The sequence below is a fragment of the Vigna angularis genome, chromosome 9, assembly GCF_016808095.1.
Source record: "Vigna angularis cultivar LongXiaoDou No.4 chromosome 9, ASM1680809v1, whole genome shotgun sequence".
Classification (NCBI taxonomy): domain Eukaryota; kingdom Viridiplantae; phylum Streptophyta; class Magnoliopsida; order Fabales; family Fabaceae; genus Vigna; species Vigna angularis.
The window spans coordinates 29,445,197-29,459,792 of record NC_068978.1 but is presented as its reverse complement, the minus strand read 5'-3'; the positions used below and the strand labels follow the sequence as shown (position 1 = coordinate 29,459,792).

General features: G+C 28.1%; 2 protein-coding genes across 2 annotated transcripts; both read left to right on the top strand.

Moving 5' to 3' along the window:
* Positions 1–2,325: 2,325 nt before the first annotated feature.
* Positions 2,326–6,026, top strand: LOC108347275 (probable polygalacturonase At3g15720). The gene is made up of 8 exons (XM_017586442.2): positions 2,326–2,501; positions 2,822–2,956; positions 3,715–3,882; positions 3,976–4,183; positions 4,572–4,653; positions 4,791–4,899; positions 5,491–5,601; positions 5,684–6,026. Exons 1-8 carry the CDS (start codon positions 2,358–2,360, stop codon positions 5,909–5,911), a joined length of 1,185 nt encoding a protein of 394 aa, XP_017441931.1. The 5' UTR covers positions 2,326–2,357; the 3' UTR covers positions 5,912–6,026.
* A 4,269-nt stretch (positions 6,027–10,295) lies between these two features.
* LOC108347242 (probable polygalacturonase At3g15720) lies at positions 10,296–14,316 on the top strand. The gene is made up of 8 exons (XM_017586406.2): positions 10,296–10,470; positions 10,809–10,943; positions 11,789–11,956; positions 12,091–12,298; positions 12,683–12,764; positions 12,910–13,018; positions 13,782–13,892; positions 13,970–14,316. Exons 1-8 carry the CDS (start codon positions 10,327–10,329, stop codon positions 14,195–14,197), a joined length of 1,185 nt encoding a protein of 394 aa, XP_017441895.1. The 5' UTR covers positions 10,296–10,326; the 3' UTR covers positions 14,198–14,316.
* Positions 14,317–14,596: the final 280 nt, after the last annotated feature.

Here is a 14,596-nt window from a genome sequence, read left to right as displayed (position 1 = left end):
CTTGCACCGCTGGACTTCGTGCTGTCTTGGTTCTTCGTCTCTTGTCCGTTCTGTTTTGGTTATTTGTGGTAAGTTTTTTGATGATGATGATATGATATGTAAATTTGTGTATGTATTGATGATGATGATATGCGTGGTGATGGGAAAATTTGTGTATGTACTGATGATGATGATGATAGGCGTGGTGATGGGAAAATTTGTGTATCTACATGTGTTTTTTTGTATTAATTGTGTTTGTTATAATTGGTTGAATAAGATTTTATATAATTTGTGTATGTAAATTTTGAATTAGGTTTGTTTTAATTGCTTGAATTAGGTTTTATATAAATTTCGAATTAGGTTTTATATAATATTTGAATTAGGTATTATATAATTTTGAATTATTTTTATTGAATTTGTTGATAATGTAAATTAGTGTATAAATTTGAATTCGAGATATAGGAACATAATCTTGAATTGGTGATGAAATAAACTTTGTTAGAAATTATGAAACTAATTAATGTGTTGTTTGTTTTTGTCTAGATATTGTACTGTTGTAGTGAGGTTTTATACGCGAACATTCTCGATAGTAGGCGGACATTCTCCATAGTTGACCGACTTTCACGCTTCCAGGTTCCTATTCTTAAAATTCAATTATATAATAGTATGCAGTAGATATTAACATATAGTAAATTCTAAGTTTATGCTTCTAAGTTGTTTTATGCTTTTGTACATTATTATTAGTTTAACTTTGTACATTACATTACTTTATGTTTCAAAGTTGATTTATAATTACATTGGATTGATTTATGTTTCTAAGAAGTTTATTTATGATTATATTGAATGTATTTATGTTTTAATATAATTTTTATTCAAAATATACGCTTTAGGATTATTCTGAACTGTTATGGCTATAAAATTATATGCAGGTTTGTTTCTGCAGTTGGGAATGTTGCAGAAACAAACCTGTTCTTAAAAAAAAAGATAGGGGAATATGCTTCAGTTGTGGCAATAACCAAAGCATAAAAGCAACCTACGACATCGGTTTAGGACCCAACTGAAGCATAAAGTCAGGCAAAAGAAGAAAAAAAAAAGACCATACTGTCTCGGTTTAGGTCTCAACCAAGGCAGTAGATGTGCACATACTGCCTTGGTTCATAGGGAAACGAGGCATAAAGTCTTGTAAAAAAAAATAAAAAAAAAGAACTATTGCATTGGTTGATTATGAACCGAGGTATAAAAGTCTGGACTTTTTGCCTCGCCTGTATATGCCTCGGTTGAAGAACCGCTGCTGAAGGACGAAAACAACCGCTATCGTTTCCCTTGACTGTACTAGTATATATTTGTAATTGCGGTTTTCACCTGTGATGATTGTATGACTTATATTATATTTGAGTAGATAATGTTAGAGATAATGATTCATAGTGAGAAGCTTGATATTGTTTTGAGAATGTATTTTTTTTTATTTCGATTATATTTTAGATAAATTTTAATTATTGAATATTTTTAAATATTTTATTATTATTTTAAATAAATGTTATTGAGTGAAACATTTATTAGATGATATAAATGAACATTTTAATTTTATTTTATAATGCAAAATAAATTCGTTTAAAATATGAATATATTTATTTTAAGTTTTTAGTAGTATTGTGAAAGGGTGTTTATTTTTGTAACTGATTTCTGTTTGCAATGATCGTGTATATATTATACATGAGTAAAGGACCAAGTAGATAATTTTTTTGGGGTTCTGTATAAGTGACAAGGATGAGCAGCAATGAGACTGAGACTCTTTAAAAATAAATAATTAATTTTTATTTAATTCTTCTTTAAATGATCAAAAAATAAAAATATATTTGTTTAGGTAAAAATATATAGCTAATAAATTCTGTGTCTTAAAAAAAACACTTTGAGAATAATTTCAATAAAATATTTATTTTAACTATTGTTATTATATATGGTGACCATGAAAACAAAAGATATATGACTTACAAGAAAATATTTAAATAATAACTAAGTGACTAGTTTATATTAATTTATAAACTGAAAATTATTGATATTTAAAATAATTTTTTTTATAAAAAAAAATTATTATTAGTTTGTCTTTAAATTAATTTTTAACATTAATTTACTACAGTTTTGACCACCCAAAAAGGAATTAGTGTTCAATAAATAATCAATTACCTATTTAAAGTTATTTTTAAGCTTTAAAGAAAAACATGTGCAATTTAATGATTATGAATTGTGCATTTAGTTTTTTTTTTCAATTCCATATTTATTCATCACTGGTAACAATGATGGATCAAGCTATCCCTGTATAAATATTGTTTCACAAATAAGAAAAAAAGAAAAGAGTGTTATTCTAGAATTTGTGAAAAATGCAAAGGTTAATGAGTGGTATCTTGATTCTAGGTTTTATTTCAGCCACATTCTGCCTGAACAGCAATGCTGAAACCCAAATCAAATATTTTAATGTGATGGACTATGGAGCTCTTGGTGATGGCACAACTGATGATTCAAATGTATATATCAGTTTTTTTTTCTCACTCTTTATATAAATGTGTTATATGCTTTCTTCATTCTTGGTTTTGGTTTTGCTTAACCTTAAATATTCAAATAAATAAATCACATTTCTTTATAATGAATTATTTCAAAACGGATTTTAGATAAGCAGCTTTCATCTTGATGAAACTTTATTATCATCTTACAATTTTAATTCAATTGTAAATTACAAAACTATCTTTTAAAATGAAAGCAAGATTTGAATTTTTTTGCAATAATCATTTGATTGTAATAATTATTTGTCTAACGAATGGAGTGATCTTTAACCATTTGATTGTAGGCAATTTCAAATGCATGGCAAGGTATGTGTGGAGAGGAAGAACCAGCAACTCTACTGATACCTTCAAACAAAATATTTTTGGTGAAAAGATTAAACCTAAATGGTCCATGCAAAGCTCCAAATGTTGGCATTAAGGTATTTAATAGGGTATTTAATAATTTTAAATATACTTTTTATTCAAAGTATTATAAAAAATTACGGGTTATTGTTTTGATTTGTAGGATTGAGGTGAACGAGTATTTTTATTCGTTTTTATAACTCCAAATTTTTCTTTCACTTTACACTTACTATCGTTAGGTCGAATTGGATAGTTATTTGTATAAGGTATTTCAATGTCAAAATTATTAAAGATTCAACAATGTTAACAACAAATACGCATTAACCTATCATAGGTATGTATTTATAAATTTTGGAATAATATTAAGATTAACATCAACTTAATTACTATCCAATTGGTAATAATTATTCTTAAGTTTAATGGGATCTTCTTTAACATTAAAATTCATTTATGATTGACTGATCGATTCATCTTAATCAGTAATTTGGTTAGTTAGATATAATGGGATTATTCGGTCTTAACTTGATCACACTGTCATACAGTATGGTTATCAAATTAAATTGTAAAGGATTTCATCTCTATACTTTATACTCTCTACTATACTCTATACTCTACGAAAGTAATCTAAAAGATTCTCGTTACCATCTTTAGCCCATTTAAAAGCAATCTATTTATGAATATTATATTTTATATAATGTTTAATTTTCTGATTTTTACTCGATGTATCTCTTAAACTCACGATTAGATTCTCAACAAAAACATTTACTCAAATTTATAGTCAAGTTTGATCATTTTCTTATCCTTTTGTTTTTGTTTTGCTCTAATTCTGTTGCAGTTTGAAGGAAAGATAATTGCTCCATCTATGAACGAATGGGTTGGTGATTCGTCCACATGGATTCAGATATTCAATGTAAATGGTCTAACAATTGATGGTGATGGAGGAATCATTGATGGCAACGGTTCCACTTGGTGGGAGACATGCATAACATGCAGAAGGCCAACAGTATGATATATCACATTCTTTTTCTACAAATTGTAATTTTTTTCTTTATCTCAAAGCTTTTTATCTGAAAAATTTGATATGAATGTGATGCAGTCGTTAGTTTTCCAATCATGTAATGGTCTAACTGTGAAATCTCTGAGTATGAGTAACAGCCCTGAAGCTCACATAGCAGTAAATGGCTGCGATGGTGCATTCTTCTCTCACATCAATATCAATTCTCCTCCCAAAAGTCCTAACACTGATGGCTTTGACATTGCCCATTCCAAAAATATAGTAATCCAAGATTCTACTCTCGCAACAGGTAAACTAAGAAAAATAGTTCGGATTTTCTATCAGTTTTTTATAATTTTTTTCTGCTGTGTCTTCAAAATATACCAATTTCAGTGTATTAAACTTTTTTTAACATATTTTAAGACATTAAAACCAATCATATAAGTATATTTCGAAGATAGGAGAAATAATAATAAAATTTCAACAGAGAATTCAAAATGAAATTAAACGGAAAAAAAAACACCTTTTACGTGTTTGGAGAGGTATTTTAAGATGATAACACGGAGAAAGTACTTAAAGTAATATACTTTGTTGATATGGTTAACCAAATTTTCATCTTGTTCAATGAACTTATAGAGTGTGCATTTAAACTAAACTACGTTGTGAAACATTGTAATTTACCATGTGTTTCCAAACAGGTGATGATTGTATTGCCATCAATGGTGGTTCTTCTTACATCAATGCAACTCGACTTTTTTGCATAGGAGGCCACGGGATAAGGTTTGTATAAATTGTATCATATATATGGTTTCTGTAATGTTAACTTGTTCTTTACTATGAAAGCTGATGTAATAATGAAGTTAAATATCTGCTTGAACTGTGCATGACATGTAATGAAACATGTATGAATCAAGCAGCATTGGAAGCCTTGGTAGAAATAAATCCTATGAAACAGTGGAAGAGGTACATGTACAAAATTGCAGCTTCATTGGCACCACAAATGGAGCAAGAATCAAAACATGGCCAGTGAGTAACTTATATATACAATACTTCACATATCATACATTTTTTTTGTTAAGTTTTGTTAGATATTTTATCCATTATTATTAAATGAGAACCTTACAAAACCAACTTCAAAACATATATTTATGTTGAGACACATATATCTCTATATAAAACTAAGGGATGGTCTAAAAATGGTTTCAAAATAACAAAACTCTCTGGAATATATCTTGGTTACTTGGTTATCAGACGAGATCAACGATTTATTAAGATACATGTGTCTTAAAGGAACGAAATATTCACTTTTATCACCATTCATTCTAGATGTCTGTTCGATCAAACTTGAAGGTTACCAAGATAGTTCGATGTTAAAATCATTTTACAATTCTAATGCATAATAAATCAATTACCTATCTTTTTATTTTAAACTTGTATATTTATAGTTAAGTTAATAAGTAGTTTTTAAATATAATTCAATTTTATAAAAATAATTTGAAAAGTAATATTTGTATCTATTTATATATATTGTAAATATCTTCCTTATTATTTATTCACCATTCAATATCTCATGGTGTCATCTTAATTATTATTTTTACATTCTCCAATTTTATGCAGGGTGGATCAGGCTATGCAAGAAAAATCACGTTTGAGGAAATCATACTGCAAGATGCTCAAAATTCAATTATTATAGACCAGTACTACAACATTAAAACTCTAAGTGAAGTGGTATAAACTTGAATCTACATCACATGATTATGATATGTGATTTCAATAGTTCAATTCTGATTTGAAATACTTGTGGTAACAGGAAGATGATGCAGTGAGGGTGAGTGAAGTGACTTATAGAGGGTTCAATGGAACTTCTGCAAGTGAGAAAGCAATTAATTTGAACTGTAGCCCATCTGGTTGTTTCAACATTACATTGGATCTGATTTACATTGTCTCTTCAAAATCTTCCAAAGATGCCTATGCTTTTTGTAAGAATATTGTTAATGGGACGATCGGATCCACCGTTCCAAAAGTATCTTGTCAATAGATTTTGTCAACCAACTCAAACAAGAAAGTATTTGCTTAAGTATACAAAGAAGCATTTGAAGAAAAAGGCATGTTTCTCAGGGCTCTTTGGCTCTTATTGCACTAAGTCAACTCTATATGTTCAACCCCATCGTCCTTTCCTCTGTCTTTCCTTATTTAAATACTTTCATTCTTTAGTTGGCGATTTAACTTTGCGTAGATTCTTCTCGTTTACCTATCCAACTGCACTTGCGATTTCCATGGCTAATGCGCTTCATAATGTGCTATGTTTTGTGTTTTTCCATCCTTATCCACTCTTAGGTTACTTGAATATCCTTGAGTCCTTATTCTTCAGCATCGCTTGTTGCTATGCTTTTATTGCCTTTGTAGAACCATGCATAAAGATAAACACATTCAGTACCCTTACTTACTCTTTATTCTCTTGAAATAATTCAAAAATTTACACTTCTTTTACCATTTTACCTTTGTAGTCTATGTCAAATAAATGTAAAAGTGTGTCATGGTATCATTACTCTACCATATATACCTCAAACGCTGACACATTAAAATTGCGCCAAGCAATATGTTAGAAGCTAAAAGGTTACTTCAAAATTCAAATGATTTGCATCTTTGTGTGTTTTATTTATGATTATGTTATGTGAGGTTTGGAGTTTGAGAATGTGACTGAACTATTTCTGCAGAGGAAAATGGAATTATACATTTTCCTGATGAGATTGTGGTCAGTAATGGAGCCAAGCAAAGTATTGTTCAAGCAGATCTTGCAGTTTGTTCCCCAGGAGATGAGGTTTGAAACAACTTTATACTTACCGCAAGCATCTAGAATTAGTTATGCTACTGAGTTATTTTAAAGTCAAAGGAAATTGTCTAATGCATTTAAAATTTGGAAACAAAATTGAGTCAAACAACATATGCAGGTTCAGAAGTCATATCCTTTTGAGGCCTTATTCTTGTATTGTGCGCATATCTGCAACTTGTGTTAATATCATTCTGTAATTAGTCTGAACTTATTGACAACGCTTCTTTTGTTCAAATTATTATGCAACTAGACATTCATTTCCTTGTTCTAGAATATTTTTATCTTCCATGTTGTATTTGTCCGTTTTTCTATCTCAATATGATTGTCATTTATTCCAGGTCCCGCAAACCTTGTTCTCACCATTATGCAAGTTAAAATTTAGTCCATATTTTGCACCGGTTTCCATTTATAAATTTGCTTCTACTGGTTTTAGAAGACTTACAATTTTCTTATCCTTTTGCAAATTATGGAGGCTTTCATTTATCCTTTGTTTTGAATGTTAATACAAGATCGTTTAAGCATACTTTGTTTTAAAGCCTAACGTAACATCTAAAACAAAATAATACTTAATCTAGAACATATGCAATAGGCGTTAAACATTATAGAGTTCATAACTGAATGCCTAGTCGTTAAAGCGTCTCATAAAAAGTTAGACCATCTAGGATACACATATAACCTCGATCAATGCTTGATATCCTAAATGCTATAGAAGTTACTCATAACAGACAAACACTAAACATTAGTACAAGTATCATGCCTAAATGCTTATGTCGTCTAACGTTTTAATGCATGTATGTTCAAGTACTCTTTTGTCTGTTGTGTTGTGCTCTCTTTTTCTATGTAGATTAGTAACTTTATTCAAAAGTTCACTCAGAATCAAAAGAACATTTAGAAACATGAAGATATACAAGGAATGTTTTCTACATACCTTATGCCTATCTCATTCAGTACACAACACAGTTGTTCTGTTAAGACGCAACATAGTTTCTGATTATACCATAAAGGCTACTAACCTAAAAGAAAGTCAAAAGCTATGATTAACAAATCATTTTCGACGATGTCTATATAAAGAAGATTGCATCAAGAGAAGAAAAAGAACTTTTGCTATCAAGATCATTATACGCTCATTGCTTCTCCCGAAGCTATTTCTTTTAAGGTTAATCTTTGAAAATATTTTTCTACAAGTTTAGAAGTTCATTATATTGATTTCATACTCTCTAAGAGAGTTATCTTTTGTCTTGTAAGATTTCAAAAACACTTTGTTGTTTTAGATTCAGAAATGAATTCATATACTTGTAAAGTTTAACTTAGTGGAGTTAAACGTTCAAGACAGTTGGTCTAGTGTTGTTACCAGGAATGGTGAAACTCGTCTAACTAGTTTGGTTAGTTTGTAAACTAGGAGTTTATTAAATTCGTTTTTAGTGGAACTCCTTAAAATTTTTTTAAGGAAGAACTAGACGTAGCTCAATTTGAGTGAATCATTATAAAATCAAAGTGTGCTTTATTGATTTTGTGTTTAAACAAGTTTTCCATTCAAGACTCTCTTTAAATATAGGTGTTTAACTACTATTGCAAACTGTCTAACTCCTACAAACTAATATTAAACACTATTTGCGACAAGTTTTTAAAACACTATTCAACTCTTCAACCATCCCCCTATTTTTTTTAGTGTTTCCTATGTTTCAACGAAGAATGTTTCCTATGTATTGGTATAGGAAGTTAGTAATTAGAAGTTATTCTGACGCTCTCAATAACCTCCAATCTCAAGAAGAAAAGGATGGTTATGTGGTGGAGAGTAGCAGGAGGTCCCTAGTCTATTGATTACTTGTTTAGCCATAGATGCTTGAAAGGATTAACCTTGGAGTGTGGTGATTTGTTGATGAGGATGTTGTTGTTGTTCAACCTCTAAAGAAGGGCCTCTATAGTTCGATATCAATACATGTATCCGGATGGTCAGTCTAGAGTTAGATGATGAAATATGTGTGATTATTGTTTGATGATTGATAGTTGTATTATTCAATGATGCTTATGTGTGTTATTTGATAAACTAATTTCCCCTTTTCTTTGTGTTTGTGTTTTTGCATCTCTTTGGTTGCAATGATCATTTTTACGATGTAAACAAATGAGGAACTATATCTGGATCAGATGTTAAGCGACGGAGATGGAACAAAAGATCAATCTTAGTTTTTCTTAGTTTACTAATGATATATATATATATATATATATATATATATATATATATATATATATATATATATATATATATATATATATATATATATATATGTTTCGTTTTGATAAGCTTCTATTCACATTTTAACTTTCAAGTGTAAAGAGTTTTGTTGATAAGTATTGTGTCTTCACTTCTAATACATGTTATACTATTATAATTACTTTTGGATGGATAAGGGTAATAGTTCATATATGTTTTTTCATTATTATTCTAGTTTTTGGATGTATAATTTATCCCGTAATAATGTTAATACTATTAAAAATTGGGATGTTAATTACATCAATAAATACAAAGTAAATAATTTTTTTATAATAAAATTATAAAAATTATTTATATTTAACCTATACTTCTATAATATTATATAAAGATAATTCATTTTCTTATACACTTTTTTTTCAAGTTTACGCTTTAATAAGTAACCGTTTATATATTTTACCTTTTAAATGCCTTTATTTTTAATTTAAACGTTCTTTTTTTAATTTTTTTAAAACAAAATTCAACCATTTTTTTAATTTAATTTTTTTTAAAACTAAAATAACTATTTTTAATAAAATATTATTTATAAAATAAAAGAAAAACTGTCTTTAATAAAATTATTGAAACATATTTATATTTACTTTTATAATTATAATTTTATTATATTTTGTTATCAGTAAAAAAGAAGTAAACACATTAGTGTAGGTGTTTTCGTATATATAATAATAAAATGTTCATTATATATTATTTAAATAAGTTATAATTTAATGTTAACTTTGATTTTAATTAGTTTTTGAAATTGTTTTCACTTAGCATTTATGAAATGTTGAGATAACGCCTTATCTTTAATTTAATTCTTCTTTAAATGAACAAAAAGTAAAGCAATATTTCTTTAGATCAAAATATATAGCTAATAAATTCAGTGTGAAAAAAAATAACACTTTGAGAAAAATTTCAATAAAATATTTATTTTAACTATTGTTATATATGATGATCATGAAAAGATATATAAGTTACAAGAAAATATTTAAATAACAACTAATTTTTAAAATAAAAATAATTTTTTAATATAGTAACTAGTTTAAACATTAATTTATAAATTAAAAATTATTGATATTTAAAATAAATTTTTTTATAAATAAAAAAATTATAATTAGTTTGTCTATTTTTAACATTAATTTACTACAGTTTTGACTACCCAAAAAGGAATTAATGTTCAATAAATAATCAGTTACCTATTTAAAGTTATTTTTAAGCTTTAAAGAAAAGCATGTGTAATTTAATGATTATGACCTTGTGCATTTAATTTCTTTTTTCCAATTCCATATTTATTGATCACTGGTTAGAGTGAAGGATCAATTCTTTCACAAATAAGAAAAAGAAAAGAGTGTTATTCTAGAATTTGTAAAAAATGCAAAGGTTAATGAGTGGTATCTTGATTCTAGGTTTTATTTCAGCCACATTCTGTCTGAAACACAATTATGAAACCCAAATCAAATATTTTAATGTGATGGACTATGGAGCTCTTGGTGATGGCACAACTGATGATTCAAATGTATATATCAGTTTTTTTTTTCTCACTCTTTATATAAATGTGTTATATACTTTCTTCATTCTTGGTTTTGGTTTTGCTTAACCTTAAATATTCAAATAAATAAATCACATTTCTTTATAATGACAATGGCTTATTTCAAAACAGATTTTTTAGATAAGCAGCTTTCACATTGATTAAACTTTAATATGATCTTAGAATTTTAATTTAATTGTAAATTATAAAACAATCTTTTTAAACGAAAGCAAGATATGATTTTTTTTACAATAATCATTTGATTGTAATATTTTTGTGTCAAACGAATGGAGTGATCTTTAATCATTTGTGTTAATTGTTTGTAGGCAATTTCATATGCATGGCAAGATATGTGTGGAGAGGAAGGGCCAGCAACACTAGTGATACCTTCAAACAAAATATTTTTGGTGAAAAGATTAAACCTAAATGGTCCATGCAAAGCTCCAAATGTTAGCATTAAGGTATTTAATAAGTTTAAATATATTTTTTACTTCAAAATATTATAAAAATTACATCTTATTGTTCAATTTATGGGAGGTCAACCCTTTTTTTTATCGGTTCTTGGTCAAAATTTTTTCTTTACTCCATATTTATTGTGTTTCGATTTGAGAGTTACTTGTATAAGCTACTTTGATTTCAAAGCCAATAAGAATTTAACAATATTAGTAATACATGTGTATTAAATGTAATTAACCTACCACAATATCTTAAATTTCTATTTATAGATTTTGAAATGAGTTTCAAATTAACACCGACCTAATTATGATCCAACAGATAATGATCATACTTAAGTTTAATGTAATCTTCTTTAATCTTAAAGCTCACTTACGACTGACTGATCGATTCATCTTACTCATTGATCGATTAGATATTTCCTTATAAGATTATATGGTCTTTATGTTGATTAAACGGTTATACGATACAATTATCAAATTAAATTGTAAAGAATTTCATCTCTGTACTTTATACTCTACGAAAGAAATCTAAAAGATTCTCGTCACCAAACCACATGTAAAGACTATATTATAGTTGATTGTGAAATCTCGTCAATTTTTTTAATAGATGGGGAATGGAAAATATATTTATTAATAAAGAAAACACCTATGAAAAAAACCATATTTAGCCCATTTTAAAACAATCTATTTATGAATATTATTCTTTATATAATGTTTAATTTTCTGATTTTTACACGATGTATCACTTAAACTCATAATTAGAATTTCAACAAAAACATTTACTCAAATTTATAGTCAAGTTTGATAATTTTCTTCTCCTTTTGTTTTCTTTTCCTCTAATTTTGTTGCAGTTTGAAGGGAAGATAGTTGCTCCATGTATGGATGAATGGGATGGTGATTCGTTCAGTTGGATTAAGATATTCTATGTAAATGGTCTGACAATTGAGGCTGATGGAGGAATCATTGATGGCAACGGTTCCACTTGGTGGAAGAAATGCAGAACATGCAGAAGGCCAACAGTATGATATATCACATTCTTTTTCTACTTTTCACTTTCTTTCTTATCCCATTCCTCATTTACTTGAAATTTCTTTAGCACAGATTTTAATCTCAAAGCCTTCTGGCTGAAAATTTTGATATGAATGTGATGCAGTCCTTACGTTTCCATTCTTGTAATGGTCTTACTGTTAAATCTCTAAGTATGAGTAACAGCCCTGGAGCTCACATATCAGTAAATGGCTGCAATGGAGCATTATTCTCTCACATCAATATCAATTCTCCTCCAAAAAGTCCTAACACTGATGGCTTTGACATTGCCAATTCCAAAAATATAGTAATCCAAGATTCTACTCTGGCAACAGGTAAACTAAGAAAATAGTTCGGATTTTCTATTACTTTTTTATATTGTTTTTCTGTCGTATCTTCAAAATATACTAATTTCAGTGTATTAAACTTTTTTTAACATAGTTTAAGACATTAAAAGCAATCATATAAGTATATTTCGAAGATAGGAGAAATAATAATAAAATTTCAACAGAGAATTCAAAATGAAATTAAAAGGAAAAAAATACATTTTACTTGTTTGAAGAGGTATTTTAAGATGATAACATGGAGAAAGTACTTAAAGGAATATACTTTGTTGATATGGTTAACCAAGTTTTCATCGTATTCAATGCGTTATAGAGTGTGAATTTAAGCTAAACTACCGTGTGAAACATTGTAATTTACCATGTCTTTCTAAATAGGTGATGATTGTATTGCCATCAATGGTGGTTCTTCTTACATCAATGCAACTCGACTTTTTTGCATAGGAGGCCACGGGATAAGGTTTGTATAAATTGTATCATATATATAGTTTCTGTAATGTTAAATTAATTGTTCTTTATTATGAAAGTTGATGTAATAGTAAAGTTAAATATTTGATTGAACTGTGCATGACATGTAATATGAAACATGTATATGAATCAAGCAGCATAGGAAGCCTTGGTAGAAATAAATCCTATGAGACAGTTGAAGAGGTACATGTACAAAATTGCAGATTCATTGGCACCACAAATGGAGCAAGAATCAAGACATGGCCAGTGAGTAACTTATATATACAATACTTCATACATCATAATATTTTTTGTTAACTTTTGTTTGATATTTTATCCTTCAATATTAAATGAGAACCTTACAAAACCAACTTCAAACATTTATATATATTATAAAACTAATGGATAGTCTAAAACCGGATCCAAAATAACAAATCTCTCTAAGAAACATTTTGATGATCGAGGTAAAATATTTACTATGCTAAGATGATTCGAATACTCGTCTTTAACACTATTCGTTCGAAATGTTTGTTCGATTAAACTTGAATGTTATCTGCAGAAGGTATTTCAATATCAAAGTTAGTAAAGATTCAACAATTTTAAAAATTAATGCATATTAAATGTAATTACATATCTTTTTATTTCACCTATCTCTTTATCTCAAACTTGTATTTATAGTTTTCAGAATGATGTGTAGGTTAACGACGACCTAATTACGACTCGATTCTTGATAATCATACTTTGTTCTAAGCTAATTAATGTTTAGTAATTTCTTAGTATTCGAAGAGTTTGGCCTATCAAAATAACTGACCGATTGATCATTCGTCTATAACTAATCGTTTGGTCATACATTATTAATAAGTAGTATTTAAATATAATTCAATCTTATAAAAACAATTTGAAAAAGTAAGATTTGTACCTTATATATGGTAAATCTACCTTTTTTTTATAGTTAATGTGAAGTCTCCACCATTCAATATCTCATGGTATCATCTTAATTAATATCTTTTCATTCTCCAATTTTATGCAGGGTGGATCAGGGTATGCAAGAAAAATCATGTTTGAGGAAATCATACTGCAAGATGCTAAGAATTCAATTATTATAGACCAATACTACGGCATTAACACTCTAAGTGAAGTGGTATAAACTTGAATTTACATTCACATTATTATGATATGTGATTTCAATATTTTGATTTGAAATAATTATGGTAACAGGAAGACGATGCAGTGAGGGTGAGTGAAGTGACTTATAGAGGATTCAACGGAACTTCTGCAAGTGAGAAAACAATTAACTTAAACTGTAGTCCATCTGGTTGTTTCAACATTACATTGGATCAGATTTATATTGTCTCTTCAAAATCTTCTAAACATGTCTATGCTTTTTGTAAAAATATTGTTAATGGGACGATTGGATCCACCGTTCCAAAAGTATCTTGTCAATAAAATGAATTCCCATGCCAACATTTGTGGTGGTGGATTTAATGTAAGAGGAATTAAGCTTTGTTAGATATTCCTAATATTTATGGCATTTCTAAGAGAAATTAACCTTAGTGAATTTAGTATATTTTCTCAATTTTCTTGCCTACTTATCTTTACTTTCAGAAACCCTAAAGTATCTATCATCCTAAAACTTTTTATTTATTAATAACAAATAAATTAGTAAAGATACGTTTGGGATGTCTTTTTTACGCATGTAAAGTCGAATATACATGCATAAAAAGAGAAATTATAGTTCCACAGATTGTTAGGGACTCGAGCCAGTTTATAAAATATTGTGTCACATAGATGACACAGTATAAGTGGATAATATTATATATGTTTTTAACATGGATAGTGTCCAAA